Below are 19006 nucleotides of genomic sequence, written 5' to 3'. Positions count from 1 at the left end.
TCGGAGCCAGGAGCAAGGGCCTGGGCAGGACTGAGGTGCCACAGGGCAGCCAGTGCTAGGGTCAGGCTGTGACAGGAGCTGTGACAGGGGCCAGGACAGGGGCTGTGACGGGTGGGGCCAGGGCTATGACAAGGACAGGGGCTGTAACGGGGATCAGGAGAGAGGGCATGTGACAGGGCCTGGGGCCATGGCTGTGGCCAGGGCCCGGCCTGGGCTTGTGGCTGGAACCTGGCCAGGTCATGCCATTCGTCTGGGTCACAGAGACCACACCTGTAACTCAAGAGCCTCCGTGGCCAGGGTTCCTCATGGGTGATGTACGTCAGACTGAGGAGCCCCAGGAATGGGAGCAGAACCTCCCGGAGGTGACCGCAAGGCAGCCAACAGCCCTGCAGCAGCCGGAAGGCAGCAGATTCCAGCCCCGGCTCTTGTCTCTCAGCCTGGGACCCCACAGCCTCTCATTTCCCCATTTGTAAGGACAGGGATCTTGTCTGTCCCACTAGTCCCCAGCCCTTAGCACATGACAGGGCTCAACAAGTGTTTACTGAATGAACAAATGAGCAAATGGACAGAAAAGCAGGTGGATGCATGAGGGTGAACAGAGGAAGGGATGGATGGGGAGGGAACAGACAGAGGAGGAATGGATGGGGCAGGGAGGCCAAAGGAGTGAGAAATGAGGAGAGGGCTACATGGAGCGGGGAGAGCTCAGGAGGGAGGACGGAGAATAGATGGGTGGAAGAGGAGTGGACGAAGAAGGGTGGAAGGAGGAGGGTGGATGGAGGAGAGATGGACAGAGGAGGGTGGATGGAGGAGGAATGGGTGGAGGAGGAATGGATGGAGGAGGGTGAATGGAGGAGGAATGGATAGAGGAGGGTGAATGGAGGAGGAATAGATGGAGAGTGGATGGAGGAGGGTGGATGGAGGAGGAATGGATGGAGGAATGGATGGAGGAGGGTGGATGGAGGAGGGTGGATGGAAGAGAGTGGATGGAGGAGGGAAAATGGAGGAAGGTGGACAGAGGAGGCTGGATGGAGGAGGGTGCATGGAAGAGGGTGGATGGAGGAGAGAGGTTGGAGGAGGGTGGGTGGAGGAGGGGAGATGGATAAGGGTGGATGGAGGAGGAAGGGATGGAGGAAGGTGGACGGAGGAAGAATGGATGGAGGAGGGTGGTTGGAGGAGGGTGGATGGAGGACGGTGGATGTAGGAAGGTGGATGGAAGAGGGTGGATGGAGGAGGGTGGATGGAGGAGAAATGGATGAAGGAGTTGGATGGAGGAGTTGGATGGAGGAGGGGAGATGGAGGGTGGGTGGATGGAGGAGGAATGGACAGAAGAGGAATGGATGGAGGAGGGTGGATGAAGGATGGAGATGGGAGCTGGGTGGATAGAGGAGTTGGATGGAGGAGGGTGGATGGAGGAGTTGGATGGGGGAGGTGGATGGAGGAGGGTGGATAGAGGATGTGGATGGAGGAGGGTGGATGAAGGAGGAATGGATAGAGGAGGGTGAATGGGGGAGCTGGATGGAGGAGATAGATGGAGGAGGTGGATGGAGGAGGAATGGATGAAGGAGTTGGATGGAGGAGGAATGAATGGAAGAGGATGGATGGAGGAGGGTGAATGGAGGAGGAATGAATGGAAGAGGGTGGGATGGAGGAGGGTGGAATGGAGGAGGGTGAATGGAGGAGAAATTAATGGAAGAGGGTGGATGGAGGAGGGTGGATGGAGGAGGGTGGATGGAAGAGGATGGATGGAGGAGAAATGGATGAAGGAGCTGGATGGAGGAGTTGGATGGAGGAGGGGAGATGGAGGAGGGTGGATGGAGGAGGAATGGACAGAAGAGGAATGGAGGAGGGAGGAGAGTGGATGAAGGATGGAGATGGGAGCTGGGTGGATGGAGGAGGGTGGATGGAGGAGGGTGGATGAAGGATGGAGATGGGAGCTGGGTGGGTGGAGGAGGGTGGATGGGGGCAAATGAATGAAGGAGCCAGTGAGAGAGGGTGCTTTGGCATCCACATTGGAGTCAGGTCACCCCCATGTGCTCCTACCCGACCTTCCCTCTCTATTCCAGGCCCAGGGCAGTTACTGTGACAAATTCATCTAACCTGCCTCAGTTTCCATCACACTTCTTTTAGTGACCACCCCTTCAGAAAGGTGTTCTGAAATCACCTGACCTTTCTTTTTGGGTGAGGGGACTGAGGGCCAGAAGGTGTCATTGCCCTCCACCCCCCAAACCCCTTGTCTCCCCAAGGGGTTGCTGGCCTCCTCTTCTCTGATGTGTCCTCTCAGAGCATCTGGGGCCAACTGGGGCAGAGCCACAGTCCCCCCCACCCCCCGGCCCCTGGGGCCTGCCGGACACTTGTCACACTGCCACCACCGGGGCCTCTGTTAGCACTGGTGGAAACCCACACCAGTCCTGCCGAGCTGCGCAGGTGGCTCAGGTGGCCTCCAGAGAGCACGGCTCTGTCCTGGTTTTGCCCCGGTGCAGCAGTTTCAGGAAGTAGAATTCAGTCACTGCTGGAAGTCATGTATTTACTAAATGGTGTGCTTGCTAGACGCCCAACAGGTCCTGGTTCAGCAGAAGGCTGTCTTTCTGGCTTGGCTTGAGAAGGTGGTGGTGCTCTGCTGGCTTCTCCACAGAAAGCGGGGCTCCACGGCCCGCAGCCCAGGAGTGCCGACTGCCTGGGTCTCCCGACTGCCTGGGTCTCCCACAGCTCCTTCAAGGCCGCTGGGTTGGCCTCGGCCTTTTTTGGGCCCCTCCCTGCACTTCCTGCCTGGATGGCAGCCGAAATTAGGCGGTGGGGAGGGCAGCCGCTCTGCTGGTGTCCCAGCCTCCACAAGCCACTGGCACAAGGGAACAGCCGCGCCCAACCTCCTGGGAGTCTCTGACACTCTTCCTGCCCAGCCATTCTGGGGTCCCACGCGTGGGCTTCCTGTCCAAGCAGCGCCTCTGCCTTCTGTCCCCAGACCCCGTGGTAGTGGAGGACGGGTCACGTTAGGCTCACCATGTCCTTCCCATCCACAGTCCCCTCCTGCCTGCGCCTGGGCGCCCCCTGCCCAGCGCGTGAAAACCCAACCCTGCCACCTTCCCGGCTCCTCGGTGTGTAGCTTCAGGAGCCGGTTTGGGAGCTCGGGGTCGGGACTGGAGCATGTCTCTGTCTTCAACCTCTGGGAGGGTCTGGTGACGGCAGGGGGTGCTCATCTCTCATCACTGGAGCTGTCTCCCCTCCAGGCCTCTGAGGGAGAGCAGGCTGTCAGCTGTGGGCCGGGGGAGGCCATGTGCCTGCGGCAATATTGATGGGAATGCAATCCGCAGGGGCTGCTCGCACTGGCCGCCTCCGAGCTGGCCTCAGAAGAGGTGGTGAAATCCATCATCTTCCCCATGACAACACAGCGTGTCTCCACCCCCAGGGAACTCGTGCACTCCAAGAGCAACAGCAGCTTGGGGAGCAATGCTTGACAGCAGTGCTGAGACCTGCCCTGTGGGAGGTGCCCCCTCGTGCCTCCTTTGTGTCGGGTCTGTGGGGCCCGCCCAGCTTGGGGTCTGCTCAGGGTGCTAGGGAAGGCCAGCCCTGCCCCTCCCTGGGCCTTGGGGACCCCTCTCCACGCAATGAGAGATGGGGTCTTGAAGTCCTGGGGCTGCCCTCGAGGCAGGCCCCCTCCCCTCTGCTAGCCAAGCAACTGGGATCCTGGCTGTGGGGCTCTGAGCGCCCTGTCTGGGCAGGGACGGCGCATAGAACCCTCCATGCTTGGGGAAGAGCCTCTGGCACCTCCCGTGGTGTCCAGGGCTGTCCCACTCACTCCCACCTGCCAGCACTGTGCTGCCCTTCCTGGGCATGGGGCGCTGGCAAGTTCTGAGCGTCTCTAAACCCCAATTTTCTCACCACAGAGTCTCTCTCTGTCACCCAGGCTGGAGTGCAGTGGCACAGTCTCAGCTCACTGCACCCTCAGCCTTCCAGGCTCCAGTGATCCTCCCACCCCAGCCTCCCAAGTAGCTGGAACTACAGGCACATGCCACCACACCCAGCTAAGTTTTGTATTCTTTGTAGAAATGGGGTCTGGCCATGTTGGCCAGGCGGGTCTTGAGCTCCTGGGCTCTAGTGATCCTCCCACCTCTGCCTCCCAAAGTGCTGGGACTACAGGCGTGAGCCACCGCAGCCGGCCCAGAGCCTTGTTTTTTGGGTAAAGGAGAAGCTCCTCGAGCACCCAGTGAGGCGCCTGCCCTGGGGGGGCCCTCAGGACAGGTGTGCTCTCCCCTTCGGTCCAGAAAGGTACTGACACATCTTTATATACGAGGAAACTGAGGCCCAGAGAAGGTGAGAGGCTTCCTGGGCACTCTCCTCCTGCTGGGAAGGGTGGTACCTGCCCAGTCAGTAATGGAATCTCAGCCATGGCAACTGCTGTCCGGCACCCATCCGTGGGCCGTGATTCTCTCTGCCTGGGTGGCATTACAGGCCTGTGACCTGGCTCACCACGATGCTCTCCATGCATAATGCATGGAGCCTCCGCGGTGCTCAAATCTCACCAAAAACCAGGGACAGGGACAGCGGGCTGGGCCGTGGGGCCACATGACCACCAACCTCAGGGCAACTGTCCAGTGCTGGGATTCGGGGCAGCACGTGTCTAACTGTTAAAACCCCAAGGGACAGGACTCCCACATCAGTGCCTCCAGATCCCTGAGGCTCCACTGTGTCCAGGGCCTTCCTGTGGGAGGCAGGGGTGTGGTTACTCCCGTTGCCAGGTAAACGCCACAGCCAGGCTTCTCATCCCTGTTAAAACCCAGAGACCATCCTAATACCGACGGTGGCAGCAGCGTGGAGGTCTGAATGCCACCGTCATGCAGGCCCCTGCCAGGTGCTCTCCACAGTCCCTCAACTTTCCAAGAACCCTGATTTATAGGCAAAGAAATGGAGGCTCAGGGGGTGGCATCCTGGGGCTTCTCGCTGGTGAGGAGTGGAGCAGGGCTGGGCCACAGGGACCTCGAGTAAGGTCCCCCAAGCCACAGGTGCCGTGCTGGGGCCAGAGTCCGGTAGTCGCCTGAGCCCCAAACTAACTTCCACCTCTTTTGTCTTCCCCAGCACAAGAGGGCCGCTGCCATCCTGCCAAGCCCCTCACTCTGCCAGGGGTGGCCCCTCCCCACTGACAGCAGGTTTGATCTCAGGGAGGGGGCTCAGGGCTCCCAGGCAAGGGCAGAGAGGAGGCGAGAGGCACCATCCCACTCCTGGCTCGGTCCTGGCTGGGCAGGGGACAGTGCAAGGGCATTGGGGTGGCCTTGCTGTTGAGGGCCCACTCGAGGCAGGGCTTAGCCACCTCTGTTGGTGGTACCACTTGTGTCCGGCTTTTCTGGCCGTGTCTGGTCTGGAGTCTGACTGCCCTGCTTGAAGCGGCGAAGCCAGCCTCTCACTATGGCCTTCCTTCAGCATGGCAGGGAGCACACATCATGTTTTGTGGCGTTACCTTGCCCCTGAGTCCCAGGTGGTGCGAGTCGGGTCCCGATGGCAGCTGTGCCGCATAGGTTTGTATCTCCGCTGAGGACCCTCGAGTCTGGGGAACACCGTGTTGCTCAGCAGAGGGCAAGTCGCTCCCCGTCCCTCAGTCACTCCCCGTCCCTCCGTCACTCCCCGTCCCTCAGTCGCTCCCCGTCCCTCCGTCGCTCCCTGCACACACAGCCCTGAGAAGCGGCCCAGAAAGGACAGCCAGGCTTTGTGTTCTTGGTCTTTCCCCAGAGGCTGACCTCTGTGGTGTCCCCCACCAAGGAAGCAGCTGTTCAAGGGCACTGGAGGGAGCAAAGGCTGAGGTCTCCCGTGAGACTCTCGTCCCAGCTCTGCGGCAGCCCGGCTCTGGGGCCTTGGGGCCTTGAGAAAGCCCCACTACCCTCTCTGAGTCTCAGTTTCCCCATCTGTGCACTGGGCGCCGTACTGTGGGTGGGGCCGGGGACTCCTCTGGATGGTTTCTCTTCTCATGGGGCCAGGGGTCTCAGGTCCCCTTTGGTCTCCTAGAGCGTCCCCTCCCCAGCCGCTGCTCTGTGGAGAGTTAAAGGGGCCGTGGTAAGGAATCTGGCACCCAGCCCAAGCCCCGCCTGGCCACCTGACACCTTGGCCTTCAAATATTCATGTGACACCTCCCACTCCTGGGGGCGGCAGCCTCAGCAGCCCCCGGCGTCCCAGGACAGCTGTACTCCCTGAGCTCTGCAGTTCACGTCTGAGGTCCTCCGGGGCTGGGGCTGGGCGGTCACTCCCCAGCCCACCGTGCACCAGAGTTCCTGGGCTGTGGGCACAGATTCCTGGAAGGAGTGAGGTGCGTGGGGCTGGGAAGATGGGCTTTCAGACTGTGTTCCCTCCCCCGTGGCCCAGTGGGGTGAGGGTCCTGGAGGGGAGGTGGCTGAGGGGCCACCCAGCATCCTTGCCGGGAGGCAGCCTGTGCCACCTTGTCCATGAGCAAGGGAGGCTTGGGGAGGCCAAAGTTTTGCTCACGTAGGACCGGCTTCACTGCAGTCCGGCCCCAGTGCAGTGTGAAAAGGGGCCCCTGCGTTCAGAAAGGAGAAGGAATTCGAAGGCAGAGACAGCCGTGCATTCGAGCAAGCTGCAGCAAGGGTCCCTCCCACTCTCCCAACAGGCCAATGTGAATTCTCTGCTCTGCCCAGGGCTCTCGCTAGCACTGACCCTGGAGCCCTGATAGCCACGTCTGGTTTCCAGTGCCCACTGGAGGGCAGGGACAAGAGCTTTGGTCTGACAGGCACGGTGGGGGAGGTGCCCAGAGGGTCGGTGGCATGTGGCCCTGCTGGCTAGGGACAAGGGCTGCCCATGCCCTTGGCTGGTGGGCACATTAGGGACCCCCATCCTACTCCACTGCCCTCCCCTCTCCTCACCAGGTTTCTCACGGGGCCTCCACCCCCAAGACACTGACCTGTGTCAGCCCCAAGTCAGGGCTGAAGTTCCAGGCGGACTACAGCACAGGAGTCAGGGCAGTCGGGAAGGCGGGTGTGCGGAAGAGTGTACTTGCATGTGTGCAGGAGAGTACATGCATGTGTGCAGGAGAGTACATGTGTGTGTGCAGGAGAGTACATGCGTGTGTGCAGGAGAGTACATGCGTGTGTGTGCAGGAGAGTACATGCGTGTGTGCAGGAGAGTACATGCGTGTGTGTGCAGGAGAGTACATGCGTGTGTGCAGGAGAGTACATGTGTGTGTGTGCAGGAGAGTACATGCGTGTGTGCAGGAGAGTACATGCGTGTGTGTGCAGGAGAGTACATGCGTGTGTGCAGGAGAGTACTTGCGTGTGTGCAGGAGAGTACATGCGTGTGTGCAGGAGAGTACATGCGTGTGTGTGCAGGAGAGTACATGCGTGTGTGTGCAGGAGAGTACTTGCATGTGTGCAGGAGAGTACATGCGTGTGTGCAGGAGAGTACATGCGTGTGTGTGCAGGAGAGTACATGCGTGTGTGCAGGAGAGTACATGCGTGTGTGCAGGAGAGTACATGCGTGTGTGTGCAGGAGAGTACTTGCATGTGTGCAGGAGAGTACATGCGTGTGTGTGCAGGAGAGTACATGCGTGTGTGCAGGAGAGTACTTGCGTGTGTGCAGGAGAGTACATGCGTGTGTGTGCAGGAGAGTACATGCGTGTGTGTGCAGGAGAGTACATGCGTGTGTGTGCATACGTGTGCACGTGTCTTTGTGAGACCACAGGGCGCTGAGCACAGCTGAAAACCAGGCTCTAGGCCGGGCGCGGTGGCTCAAGCCTGTAATCCCAGCACTTTGGGAGGCCGAGACGGGCGGATCACGAGGTCAGGAGATCGAGACCATCCTGGCTGACACGGTGAAACCCCGTCTCTACTAAAAAATACAAAAAACTAGCCGGGCGAGGTGGCGGGCGCCTGTAGTCCCAGCTACTGGGGAGTCTGAGGCAGGAGAATGGCGTGAACCCGGGAGGCGGAGCTTGCAGTGAGCTGAGATCCGGCCACTGCACTCCAGCCTGGGCGGCAGAGCGAGACTCCGTCTCAAAAAAAAAAAAAAAAAAAAAAAAAAAAAAAAAAGAAAACCAGGCTCTAACCCAGTGCCCAGAACCCCAGAGCTCAGCTGCCTCCAGAGGGAGCCTGGAAGCTGAGTTTTGAGATGGGGGTGGCCCACTCAATAGAGGTGGCAGCAGGTGGGGAACCAAGGTGGGGTGCTGGGAAGTGATGGCACTCAGGCAGGAGATGACCCTGCGACAGAACCCTGATCAAGGACCTGCCCCTCTTTCTTACCACCTCCTTACCTGTCCCAGCCCTTCTCAGATGCACAGGCTCGCCCACTGGGTGCTCCCACCCCATCTAGGGGAGTAGGGAAGAGCCCACAGGGGCCCCCCACTGACCAGGTCCATCCACCCACAGGTGCCCCTGCTGATGACACCCCCACCACCGCCGTTCCCCCCACCTCCACTGTTGGCCACGAGGCCCTCCCTGGAGGATGGAAGAAGAGGAGGCCCAGGGCCCAGGAACCCCACCTGTGAGTGCACAGCCCCACGTGGGCCGGCTGGGGCATGGGCCTGGGAGTGGGTGCCACTGGCCTCCCCTCCAAGGTCCTGGACCGGTGGGGAAGTCTGCGGGCAGCCGGGCACCCCATCACCCTCCCTCCCCAGTTGCTTCCGGGTGTCCTTGGCTGCCTTTGTTGCTTTGGAAAGCAGAGGATTAGCATTTTGCATGGTGAGCACTTACAGTCACAGCAACTTGTCCAGGGGTGAACGCGGGGAGACGGGCCGGTTGGGCCCAGGCCCCTTGTGGATGGGCTGCTGTCCCTGAGACCCCAGCACACCTTGCATGCGTGGGCTAGCAGGGCAGGGGACGGTCCTCACACTGTGGGCCACCACCATTAGGGGTCTGTGAGCAGCACTGATTGGAATGGCATGGAATGGCATGGCATGGCAAGAAAACATCAGGTGCCACAGGTAGTGAGGGCAAGCTTCCTCCACAGGCCCCGCTGTGGCCCTGTACTCACACGTGGGAATGTGCGTCTGTGTGTGGTTGTGTCTGTGTGTTCTGTGTGTGATACACATAGATACAGGGACCCTTCTCTTTGTGTGACTGTGTCTGTAGCTGTGTATGATTGTGTCCATGCGATTGTGTCTGTATCTGTGTGTGATTGTGTCTGTGTGTGTCTCTCTGTGATTGTGTCTGTATGTGGTGATTGTGTGTTCTGTGTCTGTATGTATCTGTGTGATTGTGTTTGTGTTCCTGTGCCTGATTATGTCTGTGTATCTGTGTGTGATTGTGTGTCTGTATGTTTGTGTTTGTGTGTCTGTATGTTTGTGTTTGTGTGTCTGTGATTGTGTCTGTGTGTGACTGTGTGTCTGTGTGTGATTGTGTCTCTGTATGATTGTGCCTGTGTATGTGTGTGATTGTGTCTTTCTGATTGTGTCAGTGTGTGATTGTCAGTGTGTGATTGTGTGTATCTGTGTGATTGTGTGTGTGTGAGTCTGTTCTGTGTCCGTTTCTGTGTGTGATTGTGTCTATGCATCTGTGTGTGATTGTACCTGTTTCTGTGGGTGATTCTGTTCGTGTGTGTCTCTGTGTGATTGTGTCCGTGTCTGTGTGCTTGTGGGTATCTGTTCTGTGTCTTTCTGTGTGATTGGTCTGTGATTGTACTTTGTGTGATTGTATGTGATTGTGTATGCTTGTGTCTGTGTGTGTGTATGACTGTGTATCTGTGTATGTGTGTGATTGTGTCTGTGTGATTGTGTTTGTTCTGTGTCCGTGTGTTTCTGTGATTGTGATTGTGTGTCTGTGTGTGATTGTATCTGTATGTGATTGTGTGATTGTGTCCGTGTGTGTCTGTGTCTGTGGTTGTGTGTGTGATTGTGTCTGTGTCTGTGTGATTGTGTCTGTGTGTGATTGTGTGTCTGTGTGTGATTGTGATTGTGTCTGTGTCTGTGTATGATTGTGTCTGTGTGATTGTGTCTGTGTGTGATTGTGTTTGTGTGTCTGTGTTCTGTGTATGTTTCTGTGATTGTGTCTGTGTGTGTGTGTCTGTGGGTGATTGTGTCTGTGTGTGTGTGTGTGATTGTGTATGTGATTGTGCTTGTGTGTCTGTGTGATTGTGTGTGATTGTGTCTGTGTCTGTGATTGTGTCTGTGTGTGTCTCTGTGTGTCTGCCTGGCTGTGATGCAGACGTGTTCTTCACTCAAGGTTGACACTGAAGTGTGTGTTTGCATCGGGGCAAGGAGCATTGTGGGCAGCGAGGGGACCAGCTTTGGGGCCTGCAGAGCTATGTTAGCAGCCTGTGACCTCCAGGCCTCAAGCCCTTCCCAGCTCCTCCCCTGCTGCAGGAGAGGCTGCAGCGTGGCCCAGGGGTGTGCCTCGGTCTCCAGTGGACCAGGCCGACTCCCCAGAGAAGGTCCAGTGGGGCCCTGAGGTGTTCTGGGGCAGGGCAGCCTGGGGTTGGCTCCCAGCTCGCAGCTCGTTCAGGAGGCCGGCTCTGCCCCAAGGCCTAGACCCCCGAGGCGCTGCGTCTCTGCTCCCCAGCCCTTGCCCTTTCTGCAACACCCCCTTCTTCTCGGCAGCCACATCCCTCAGCCCGGCCTGGCCTGGCCATCCTGACCAGCCTCTTTCCAGGGAGCAGATGACCGGCCCGGCCCCTCCGAGGATCACCACCAGTGCCATGGCTGACCCTGCGGTGCGTCACCCACCCGTGCATTCCTGTCTCCCGGGGCCCCCAGCCAGCCTCCATCCCCATCCTCTTAGGGGCCCAGGGAAGCCCCCAGCACAGCCAGGCCTTTCCTGAAGGGTGGATGCCAGGCTGCCTGCATCACTCCGCTGCTTGCTCAAGAACACCTTGAGTTCTGAGAGACGGGAGTGTCAGGGCGACGGCAGCTGTCCCCCCACCACAGAAACACGGGGACCCTTCTCTGTCATCCCAGAGGGCTGCAGTGGCCCAAGCCCCTCTGCCCGACCTCTGAGCTCAGGGGTGCTCCGTGCCTGCTTGGAGTGCAGAGATCGCAGCAGCCACCCATGGGCAGGGCCCCGCTGCCCCTGTCCTCCTCCTCAAGGCCTCCGCCAGCCCAGACCAACAGAAGGGTCCTGCTCCCCCTTACCCTCCCTTTCCTGGGCGCCAGGCCCATAGAAAGCCAGCCCAGCCTTTCCCTGAGTGGTGCTGCAGATTCTCAACCACTGAGATGTTCGGTGGGAGTGGGAAATGCCACGTGGCGCTGCCCGTCCTGGAGAGCTGGAGTGTGCACAGTACACTGAAGCCTCTGATGAGCCCTGTGGCACAGGATTGGCTGCCAGGCTTTGTCTATGTAGCTGTGCAGAGCAAGTTTGCCCAGGGACATGGTGTGCTCCGCGAGCATCAGCTGGGCTTGTATAGGGGACTGGGAGGGACCTCTGGTTTCATTTCTCTGCTAACAATCCCCTCCCACACATCTTACCCCCGCCCCACTCCCATCCTTCCCCTCCGAGGCCTCACTCTTAAGCTGGGGATGAGAGGGTGGGGTGCTGTCCGTGACCCCAATTGTCCCTTCTCTCAGGGCGCCCTGTTAGGGTGTCCTGGGCGGAGCCAACCCCCCATGTCCTCTCGGATCTTCCCTCCACTTAGGGCCTGGGTCCCCTTCAGGCCTGTGTGACCCACCCCCTTCTGCACAGGGGACAGAGACTGCGCTGGCGGGGGACGCCTCAGATAGCCTGGCGGCACTGCAGCTGGATGGGCCGCCCTCAGGTGACATCGACGGGTTGGTGCCCACGCGGGATGAGCGCGGCCGGCCCATCCCCGAGTGGAAGCGGCAGGTGATGGTGCGGAAGCTGCAGGCGCGCCTGGGCGCAGAGAGCTCCGCAGAGGCCCAGGTAGGCCCAGGGAGGTCCAGGTAGGCCCCGGGGAGGGGTGGGACCAGTGGGCGGGGCGGGGCCTTTTCCGGGTAGGTGGAAGTGGAAGTCAGAGCACCCGAAGCCCGGAATTAAATCCAAGGCCCAGGGGCCCCTCTCCTCTGTGGCCTCAGCTGCTGCTTCCGCCAGAGGATGAAGTGAACCAGACCAGAGGACTCTGAGCAGAGCCCGTTCACCTGCTCTGGAGGCATGGGTCCCACGTATCCTTCCACTTGGCGGATTTGTGGCACACGCCTGCCTGTGCCAAGCGTTGTTCTAGGCAGTGAAGGGCAAGCCCTGCCCTCCTGGGCGCAGCGTCTAGCAGGGAAGACGGTGGCCCATGGGCAGGTGCCAGCAGGTGTGGGGGTGCGATTCCCACTGCTATGGAGAAAGCAAAGTGGTTGGGGGACTATGATAGATGGGTGCTTACGGGGCCCCCTCTGGGGACGTGGCCTTGAGCAGGGGCCAGAGGGAAGAGAGGTGGAGCCCTGTGGGAATCTGGGGCAGGCACCTCCTAGGCAGAGGGAGCAGCCAGTGCAAGGGTCCTGAGGCCCGGCCGGCCTGGGGAGAAGCAAGAGGCAGCGCTCTGGTGTGGAATGGGCGCCTGAGGTTGGAGAGGAACCTGGCTGGGATTATTGCACCTCTGTGAGGCCATGGGGAGCCACTGAGAATCTGAGCAGAGAAGGGCTGTGATGTGCCTTGGATTTTAACAGGCTCCCCCGGCTGCCGTGCAGACAGGAGTTCAGGAATTGTACCCTCAGAGGCCTACGATTTTGTCAGGACGATTGCGTCCTGCATCCCCAGTCTAGCGTTGTGCTGTCCAGCACAATCACGCCAGCCACGTGCAGCCATTGAAATTCACTACAATTTAAGGGAAGTAAAAGTCCTGCCCCTCCATCGCACCAGCCGCCTGCCGTTTCTGTAGCCACAGGTGGCTCCTGGCTGCTGAAATACAGCCCGTATCCATCATCTCAGGACTGTGGGACAGCCCTGTCTGAGGGCCCAGCCTGTCCTTGCCTATTGGGCTGGGAGCCATAGGGGCTGAAAGCCACAGGGTTGAGAGCAGAGCAAGACTGGGGCAGAGCAGGTCAGGGGCTTCTGCCCTAGCTGGGAAGCCCTTTAAAGTCTTACCTTGGGGCAGGACCAGAGATGCTGAGAACTCAGGGATTTGGAGGCTAGGTGGGCTGATGGCAGGTGGGCGGGCTCACCCTGCTCACCCTGCCCTTCCTGTGCCCAGGACAATGGTGGGAGCTCAGGCCCCGCAGAGCAGGCGGCCTGGAGGTACTCACAGACCCACCAGGCCATCCTGGGGCCCTTTGGGGAGCTACTGACGGAGGACGACCTGGTCTACCTAGAGAAGCAGATTGCAGACCTGCAGCTTCGGCGCCGCTGTCAGGAGTATGAGAGTGAGCTGGGCCGGTTGGCGGCTGAGCTGCAGGCCCTGCTGCCCGAGCCCCTGGTCAGCATCACGGTCAACAGTCACTTCCTGCCCAGGGCGCCTGGACTGGAGGCTGAGGAGGCCTCAACCCCAGCGGCTGAGCCCACAAGCTCTGCGGAGGCCTCGGAGGTGGCCCCCGGGGGGCAGCCCCTGCCCTTTTGGTGCAGCCACATCTCCCGCCTGGTGCGCAGCCTGTCCCTGCTGCTGAAGGGTGTGCATGGGCTGGTGCAGGGGGATGAGAAGCCAGCCACCCAGCCCCTGCAGGAGACCTGCAGGGAGGCCTCGGCCAGCCCCCCTCGGAGCGAGGCCCAGCGCCAGATCCAGGAGTGGGGGGTGTCTGTGCGGATGCTGCGTGGCAACTTCGAGTCGGCCTCCGGCCCACCCTGTGGCTTCAACCCTGGCCCCTGTGAGCCAGGGACCCAGCGCAGGCAGTGCCTGGGTGGCTGCTGGCCGGCTCTGCCTAAGCCCTGCAGTGGCCTGGCTTCGGGGGAGCCCAGGCCCGGCGACACAGAGGAGGCCAGCGACTCCGGCATCAGCTGCGAGGAGGTGCCATTGGAAGTGGGCGCCGCAGCCAGCCCAGACCTGGCCAGCCTGCGCAAGGAGCGCATCATCATGCTCTTCCTCAGCCACTGGAGGAGGTCGGCCTACACGCCGGCCCTCAAGACAGCAGCCTGCAGGACCCTAGAAGCCCGCCACGCGGGGTTGCGGGGCCAGGAGGCCGCCAGGAGCCCTGGACCACCCTCCTTGCCCGGCGAGGGCCCCCGGCTGGGCCACCTGTGGCAGCAGCGCAGCACCATCACCCACCTGCTGGGCAACTGGAAAGCCATCATGGCTCACGTGCCCACCCGGCAGCTGCGGCGGCTAAGCCGGCGGCCCCGCGGGGCCCTGTCCCCCGAGCAGTTCCTGCCCCACGTGGACGGGGCTCCCGTGCCCTACAGCAGCCTCTCGCTGGATCTCTTCATGCTGGGTTACTTCCAGCTCCTGGAGTGCGACCTGCCGGCCGAGGAGCGGAAGGTGCGTCACCTGCTCTGCTTCGAGGTCTTCGAGCACCTGGGCACCCACGGCTGGGAGGCGGTGCGCGCCTTCCACAAGGCTGTGACCGACGAGGTGGCCGCCGGCCGCCGGGCCTGGACCGACGGCTTCGAGGACATCAAAGCCCGCTTCTTCGGCTCCAGCCAGGGTACCGCCTGGGATATGGAGCCTGGCCGCAAGTCAGGCCTGACCCCGCTCGGGCCCCTGCCGCATGCAGCCGTCCCCTGCAGCGGCCCTGAGCCCACAGCACAGCGGCTGGGGTCCCGCTCCCAGCGGGGCAGCTTCAACAGCGAGGACATCTGCGGCTACATCAACCGGAGCTTTGCCTTCTGGAAGGAGAAGGAAGCTGAGATGTTCAACTTTGGAGAATGACCCAGCTGGCAGCCTGCTTTCCAGAAGGTGGTTTGGGGGTAACTTGGGGTTTCTCTTTTCTTTTCCTTGCTCACACCCTTGGTGGCCGGGTGAGCCGGGCAAGGCTGCCTCCAGTCCTGCGGGTTATCGGAGGCTGCGTGACTCTTCTGTTGTGGCATGCTTCTCCTCCGAGTTGGGACTCAGACTCCTTCTCACCACTGCACCCAGGAAGCCCCTGGGCAGGCCCTGAAGTTAGGCAATGGGCCACCCCAGCCCAGGGCACCTCTGCCCGGCCAGCCCCCGAGACCAGGGATGCTGCCTGTTTCCCACTTGTCCTTCCCCAGCACCACCAGTTACCTGGGCGTCCTGTCCCTCAGTTTCTCTGGTGCTGGTGGCCTCGGCCACATCCACCTTCCATGTGAGCCTGAGGTGGCCCCAGGTCCTGGTCCTGCCCCTGTTTCTCCTGCTGACCTTGGGCCACACCCCTTCACCTTCCACCTGTGAATGGTGGGGAGATGGAGTGATTCCGAGAACAGACTCCATGGGGAGGAGACCTTCCTGCCAGGCCATCCTTGCTGGTCACACACCGATGCCCGCCAGGCCAGTGCCCCACCCCCAGGGTGCTCCAGAGACCCTGCTCCCTCAAAGGAAGGCTCCCCATGGGGCCCCTGTCCTCCAGCTGACGAGCCTCAGCCTAGTCATGGGCCCCAGCAAGGCCAGTGAGCAGGGACGTGGGAGTAGCAGTGGCTGAGAGAGAGTCCTCCAGACGGGGTGGCTGGCGTCCACTCTCAAAGGCTCTGAACACAGAGGAGAATGCCGGCAGGGGTGGGCAGCAGCCGGACCTTGGTGGGGCATGGCTACTCCGTGAGGGCACTTGGGTATCACCCACAGTGCACCTCTTCATGGGGGCCTGGGTACTGGAGGGAGGAATACAGGAAGGGAGATGGATTCCATCCTCGGGGGCTCTGGGTGCTGCCAAGTATCCCTGGACATGGTGCTGGGCATGGCTGGCATAGGGTGTGGTTTGTCCCCAGCTCCTGATGGCAGCCAGGAGAATGGGTCATCACCCAGGCTCTGGGGCTGAGGAGGGCTGGGCCCAAGCCCACAGCGACTTTGGGGGCGGGGCTCTGCAGCTGTGAGATGGCCCAGCGGGGAGTGGCAGGGAGGGGAGGCTTCAGGAATAGTCTTCCTGGCATCCAGGCCCTCTGGGACAGAGGAGGGTGCAGTCAGGGGACAGGCTTGTCAGGGGTCCCCGCCTCGCTCCCGGGGATTGTCCAGGCAGAACCTGGAAGGCAGCAGGCAAGCTGTTAGATGGAACAGAGAGACCCTCTCGGCTGACTGGGGCCCAAGGGGAGGGGCGCTGAAGAAGATGTAAAATTGGCCGGGCGCGGTGGCTCACGCCTGTAATCCCAGCACTTTGGGAGACCGAGGTGGGCGGATCACGAAGTCAGGAGATTGAGACCATCCTGGCTAACACGGTGAAACCTCGTCTCTACTAAAAATACAAAAAATTAGCCGGGCGTGGTGGCGGGCGCCTGTAGTCCCAGCTACTCGGGAGGCTGAGGCAGGAGAATGGTGTGAACCTGGGAGGCGGAGTTGCAGTGAGCTGAGATCCGGCCACTGCACTCCAGCCCGGGCAACAGAGCAAGACTCCGACTCAAAAAATAAATAAATAAATAAAAAAGAAGGTATAAAATTGGGAGGGGTGGTATTGGCCATCAGGGCGGGCAGGGCCAGGAAGGGAAGTAGCACCCGCCCCAGCCCCAGGCCAGTGGCTTTTCCCCAAGAGCCTGCTCTGCGGCCAGCCTGCTCGGGCTTCCTCCACTGATGAAGACACTGCCATAGAGCTGAAGCTGAACATGTGTTTGCTAAATAAAGATTCCCATTCCTCGCCCACCCCTTCTCTTGTACTTGTTGTTTACCCATCCCTGAGAGCCGCCTGTGCCCTCACAGACCCCGGTACCAAACCCGAGTCTTGTCTCAGCTCTGCGGAAATATCGGGGCCATTGTCCTTGGTCCCTCAGACGCTCTGGTTTCTCATCTGCAGCATGGGACACATATGGAGCTCACGCTCCTGGGGTTGCAGTGAGGGAGGACGGAGGTCCCACGTGGGAGGGGCCTCTGCTGGGGAATCAGCGTCGTCTCAGACACTCACCAACATGCAGTGAGCACTTCAGAGTTCCTTCTCTCTCTTTCTGTCTTTCTTTCTCTTTCTTTCCTTTCTTTCTCTTTTTTCTTTCTTCCTTTTCTTTCTTTTCTTTTTTTCCTTTCTTTCCTTCCTTTTCTTTCTCTCTCTTTCTTTCTTCTCTTTTCTTTTCTTTCTTTCACAGGGTCTAGCTCTGTTGTCCAGGCTGGAGTGCAGTGGTGCAATCTCGGCTCATTGCAACTCCTGCCTCCTGGCCTCAAGCAATCCTCCCACCTCAGCCTCCCGAGTGACTGAAACTAAGGTGTCAGCCACCACGCCCAGCTAATTTTTTTTTTGTATTTTTTGTAGGGACAAGGTCTTGCTATGTTGCCCAGGCTGGTCTTAAACTCCTGGGCTCAAGCAATCTGCCCACCTCAGCCTCTCAAAGTGCTGGGATTACAGGTGTTTCAGAGTTGTTTCTAATGAGCAGGGCACTGGGAGCAGCCAGGAGCATCCTGAACGCTGCTTCTCCGTCAGTGGGGCCCTGGCTCTTGGCCACAACACGCGCCCAGTGGAGACCGACGAGGCTGCTCCACCCAGTACAGCCACTGCCCAGGGCTGGCAGAGGGCAAGGGGCAGCAGGTGGGTCTAGGGAGAGCCCTTGGCTGGGGGTGTCAGAAGGTTTGGGTGCTCCGGTGTCTCCTGGAGTCCCCTCACGCACCACTTGCTGGCAGTGTTGTTCTGAGGGCCCTGACAGAGGAGGAGGCTGGAGGTGAGGGCAGCAGGCCTCAGGTTGCTCCCCGGCTGAGGGTGCTCAAGAGAGAGCACTGGGCAGGGAGTCAGCCCTCCTGGCTCCGGGTGTCCCTGCCAACTCGCTGTGGCCTTGGGCAAGTCTTCCATGGCCTCCAGGCCTCAGTTTCCCAACTGAGGAGCTGGATCAAGGCCAGCAGCAGACACACGCATCAGAGGTCCCAGGAGAGCCTGGGGTAGAATGCCAGGCAAGGGGTGGGGTGTGGCTCAGATCCAGGCTGGGCCCCTGGAGTGCTGCTGGGATGCCCTGGGGTGACCCCTAAATGACCTTCTGCCAATACCCTGCCTCTGGGGGAGCTGCCTCAGGGATTCTGATTCCCTTGGCCTGGGGTGGGTCTGGAAAGCTGGGGTTTTAAGACATTTCAGGTGATTCTGATGCCCAGCAGCTGGAACCCGTGCCCACCAGCAGCTCACCCATGGGGAGCACGTGTCCCTGGAGCAGGCAGGCACTGGCCCCTGCAATGCCACACTCACAGCTGTAGGGCCCGTTTGGTGCCTATAAATCTGTTGTTCAATTGACAAAAAACTAAGGACCAGAGATGGCAGCCACAGCACCCTGGAGGTGCCGACATCAGTGAGGTGGCCACATGCAAAGCAAAGGCGCAAAGCCTGGGGACTTCCCGATGAGTCGAAAACATCCAGGGGAAAGGGAGCCCTGTGTCCCCAGCCCATAGATGAGGGCAGGATGGAGATGTGGAAAAACAGAAACCTTCCCCAAGGGCAGGGCAGGAACCCCAGCTTCTCCCTCACAGCTGGGTCCATGTGCAGAGGGCAGGCTCCCTGCATGTTGGTGCACAGATTTAATGCAAAGCCTAACTCATTTAAAAATTTAACGTCGGCCGGGCACAGTGGCTCAAGCCTGTAATCCCAGCACTTTGGGAGGCCAAGGCAGTTGGATCACGAGGTCAAGAGATCGGGACCATCCTGGCCAACATGGTGAAGCCCTGCCTCTACTAAAAATACGAAAATTAGCTGGGTGTGGTGGTGGGTGCCTGTAATCCCAGCTATTCGGGAAGCTGACGCAGGAGAATTGTTTGAACCCAGGAGGCAGAGGTTGCAGTGATCAGAGATCGCACCACTGCACTCCAGCCTAGTGATAGAGCAAGACTCCATCTCAAAAAAAAGAAAATTAATGCCTCTGAATTAATGCCTCTGAAGGCCATTTAAAAGAAGAAATGAATGAAGCCTGCCATGGAGGCCAGCCTGCACGAAGGCCCCCAGCAACCCCTGCCTCCGGGTGGTCACAGCATGCAGCCCCGTTCCACCCAGGGTACCCCAGAATAGGATGAAGTTGCAGACATCACTTCTGAGTGGGCTGCAAAAGGCGTTACGGCTCCATCTCTGCTGCTCGCCTTATTTCGGGGAAGCAGCCGCCTCGTGTTGGGAGTAGCTCTACAGAGGGACCCGTGGGGGCAATGGGTTCTCCAGCTCACA

General features: G+C 60.0%; 1 protein-coding gene across 1 annotated transcript in view; it reads left to right on the top strand.

Annotated features, from left to right (window-relative positions):
- Positions 1 to 14893, top strand: part of ESPNL (espin like) — a 30575-nt gene extending 15682 nt beyond the window's left edge. The window contains exons 6-9 of the mRNA XM_050751690.1: positions 8358 to 8472; positions 10523 to 10635; positions 11601 to 11798; positions 13054 to 14893. Of these exons, the coding sequence (XP_050607647.1) occupies positions 8358 to 8472; positions 10523 to 10635; positions 11601 to 11798; positions 13054 to 14658 (2031 nt within the window). The 3' untranslated portion in view covers positions 14659 to 14893. The remainder of the gene's footprint in view (positions 1 to 8357; positions 8473 to 10522; positions 10636 to 11600; positions 11799 to 13053) is intronic.
- Positions 14894 to 19006: the final 4113 nt, after the last annotated feature.

The sequence above is a fragment of the Macaca thibetana genome, chromosome 12, assembly GCF_024542745.1.
Source record: "Macaca thibetana thibetana isolate TM-01 chromosome 12, ASM2454274v1, whole genome shotgun sequence".
NCBI classification, from domain to species: Eukaryota; Metazoa; Chordata; class Mammalia; order Primates; family Cercopithecidae; genus Macaca; species Macaca thibetana.
Note: the sequence above shows the minus strand (reverse complement) of the source record. Positions and strands in the feature narration are given on the sequence as shown.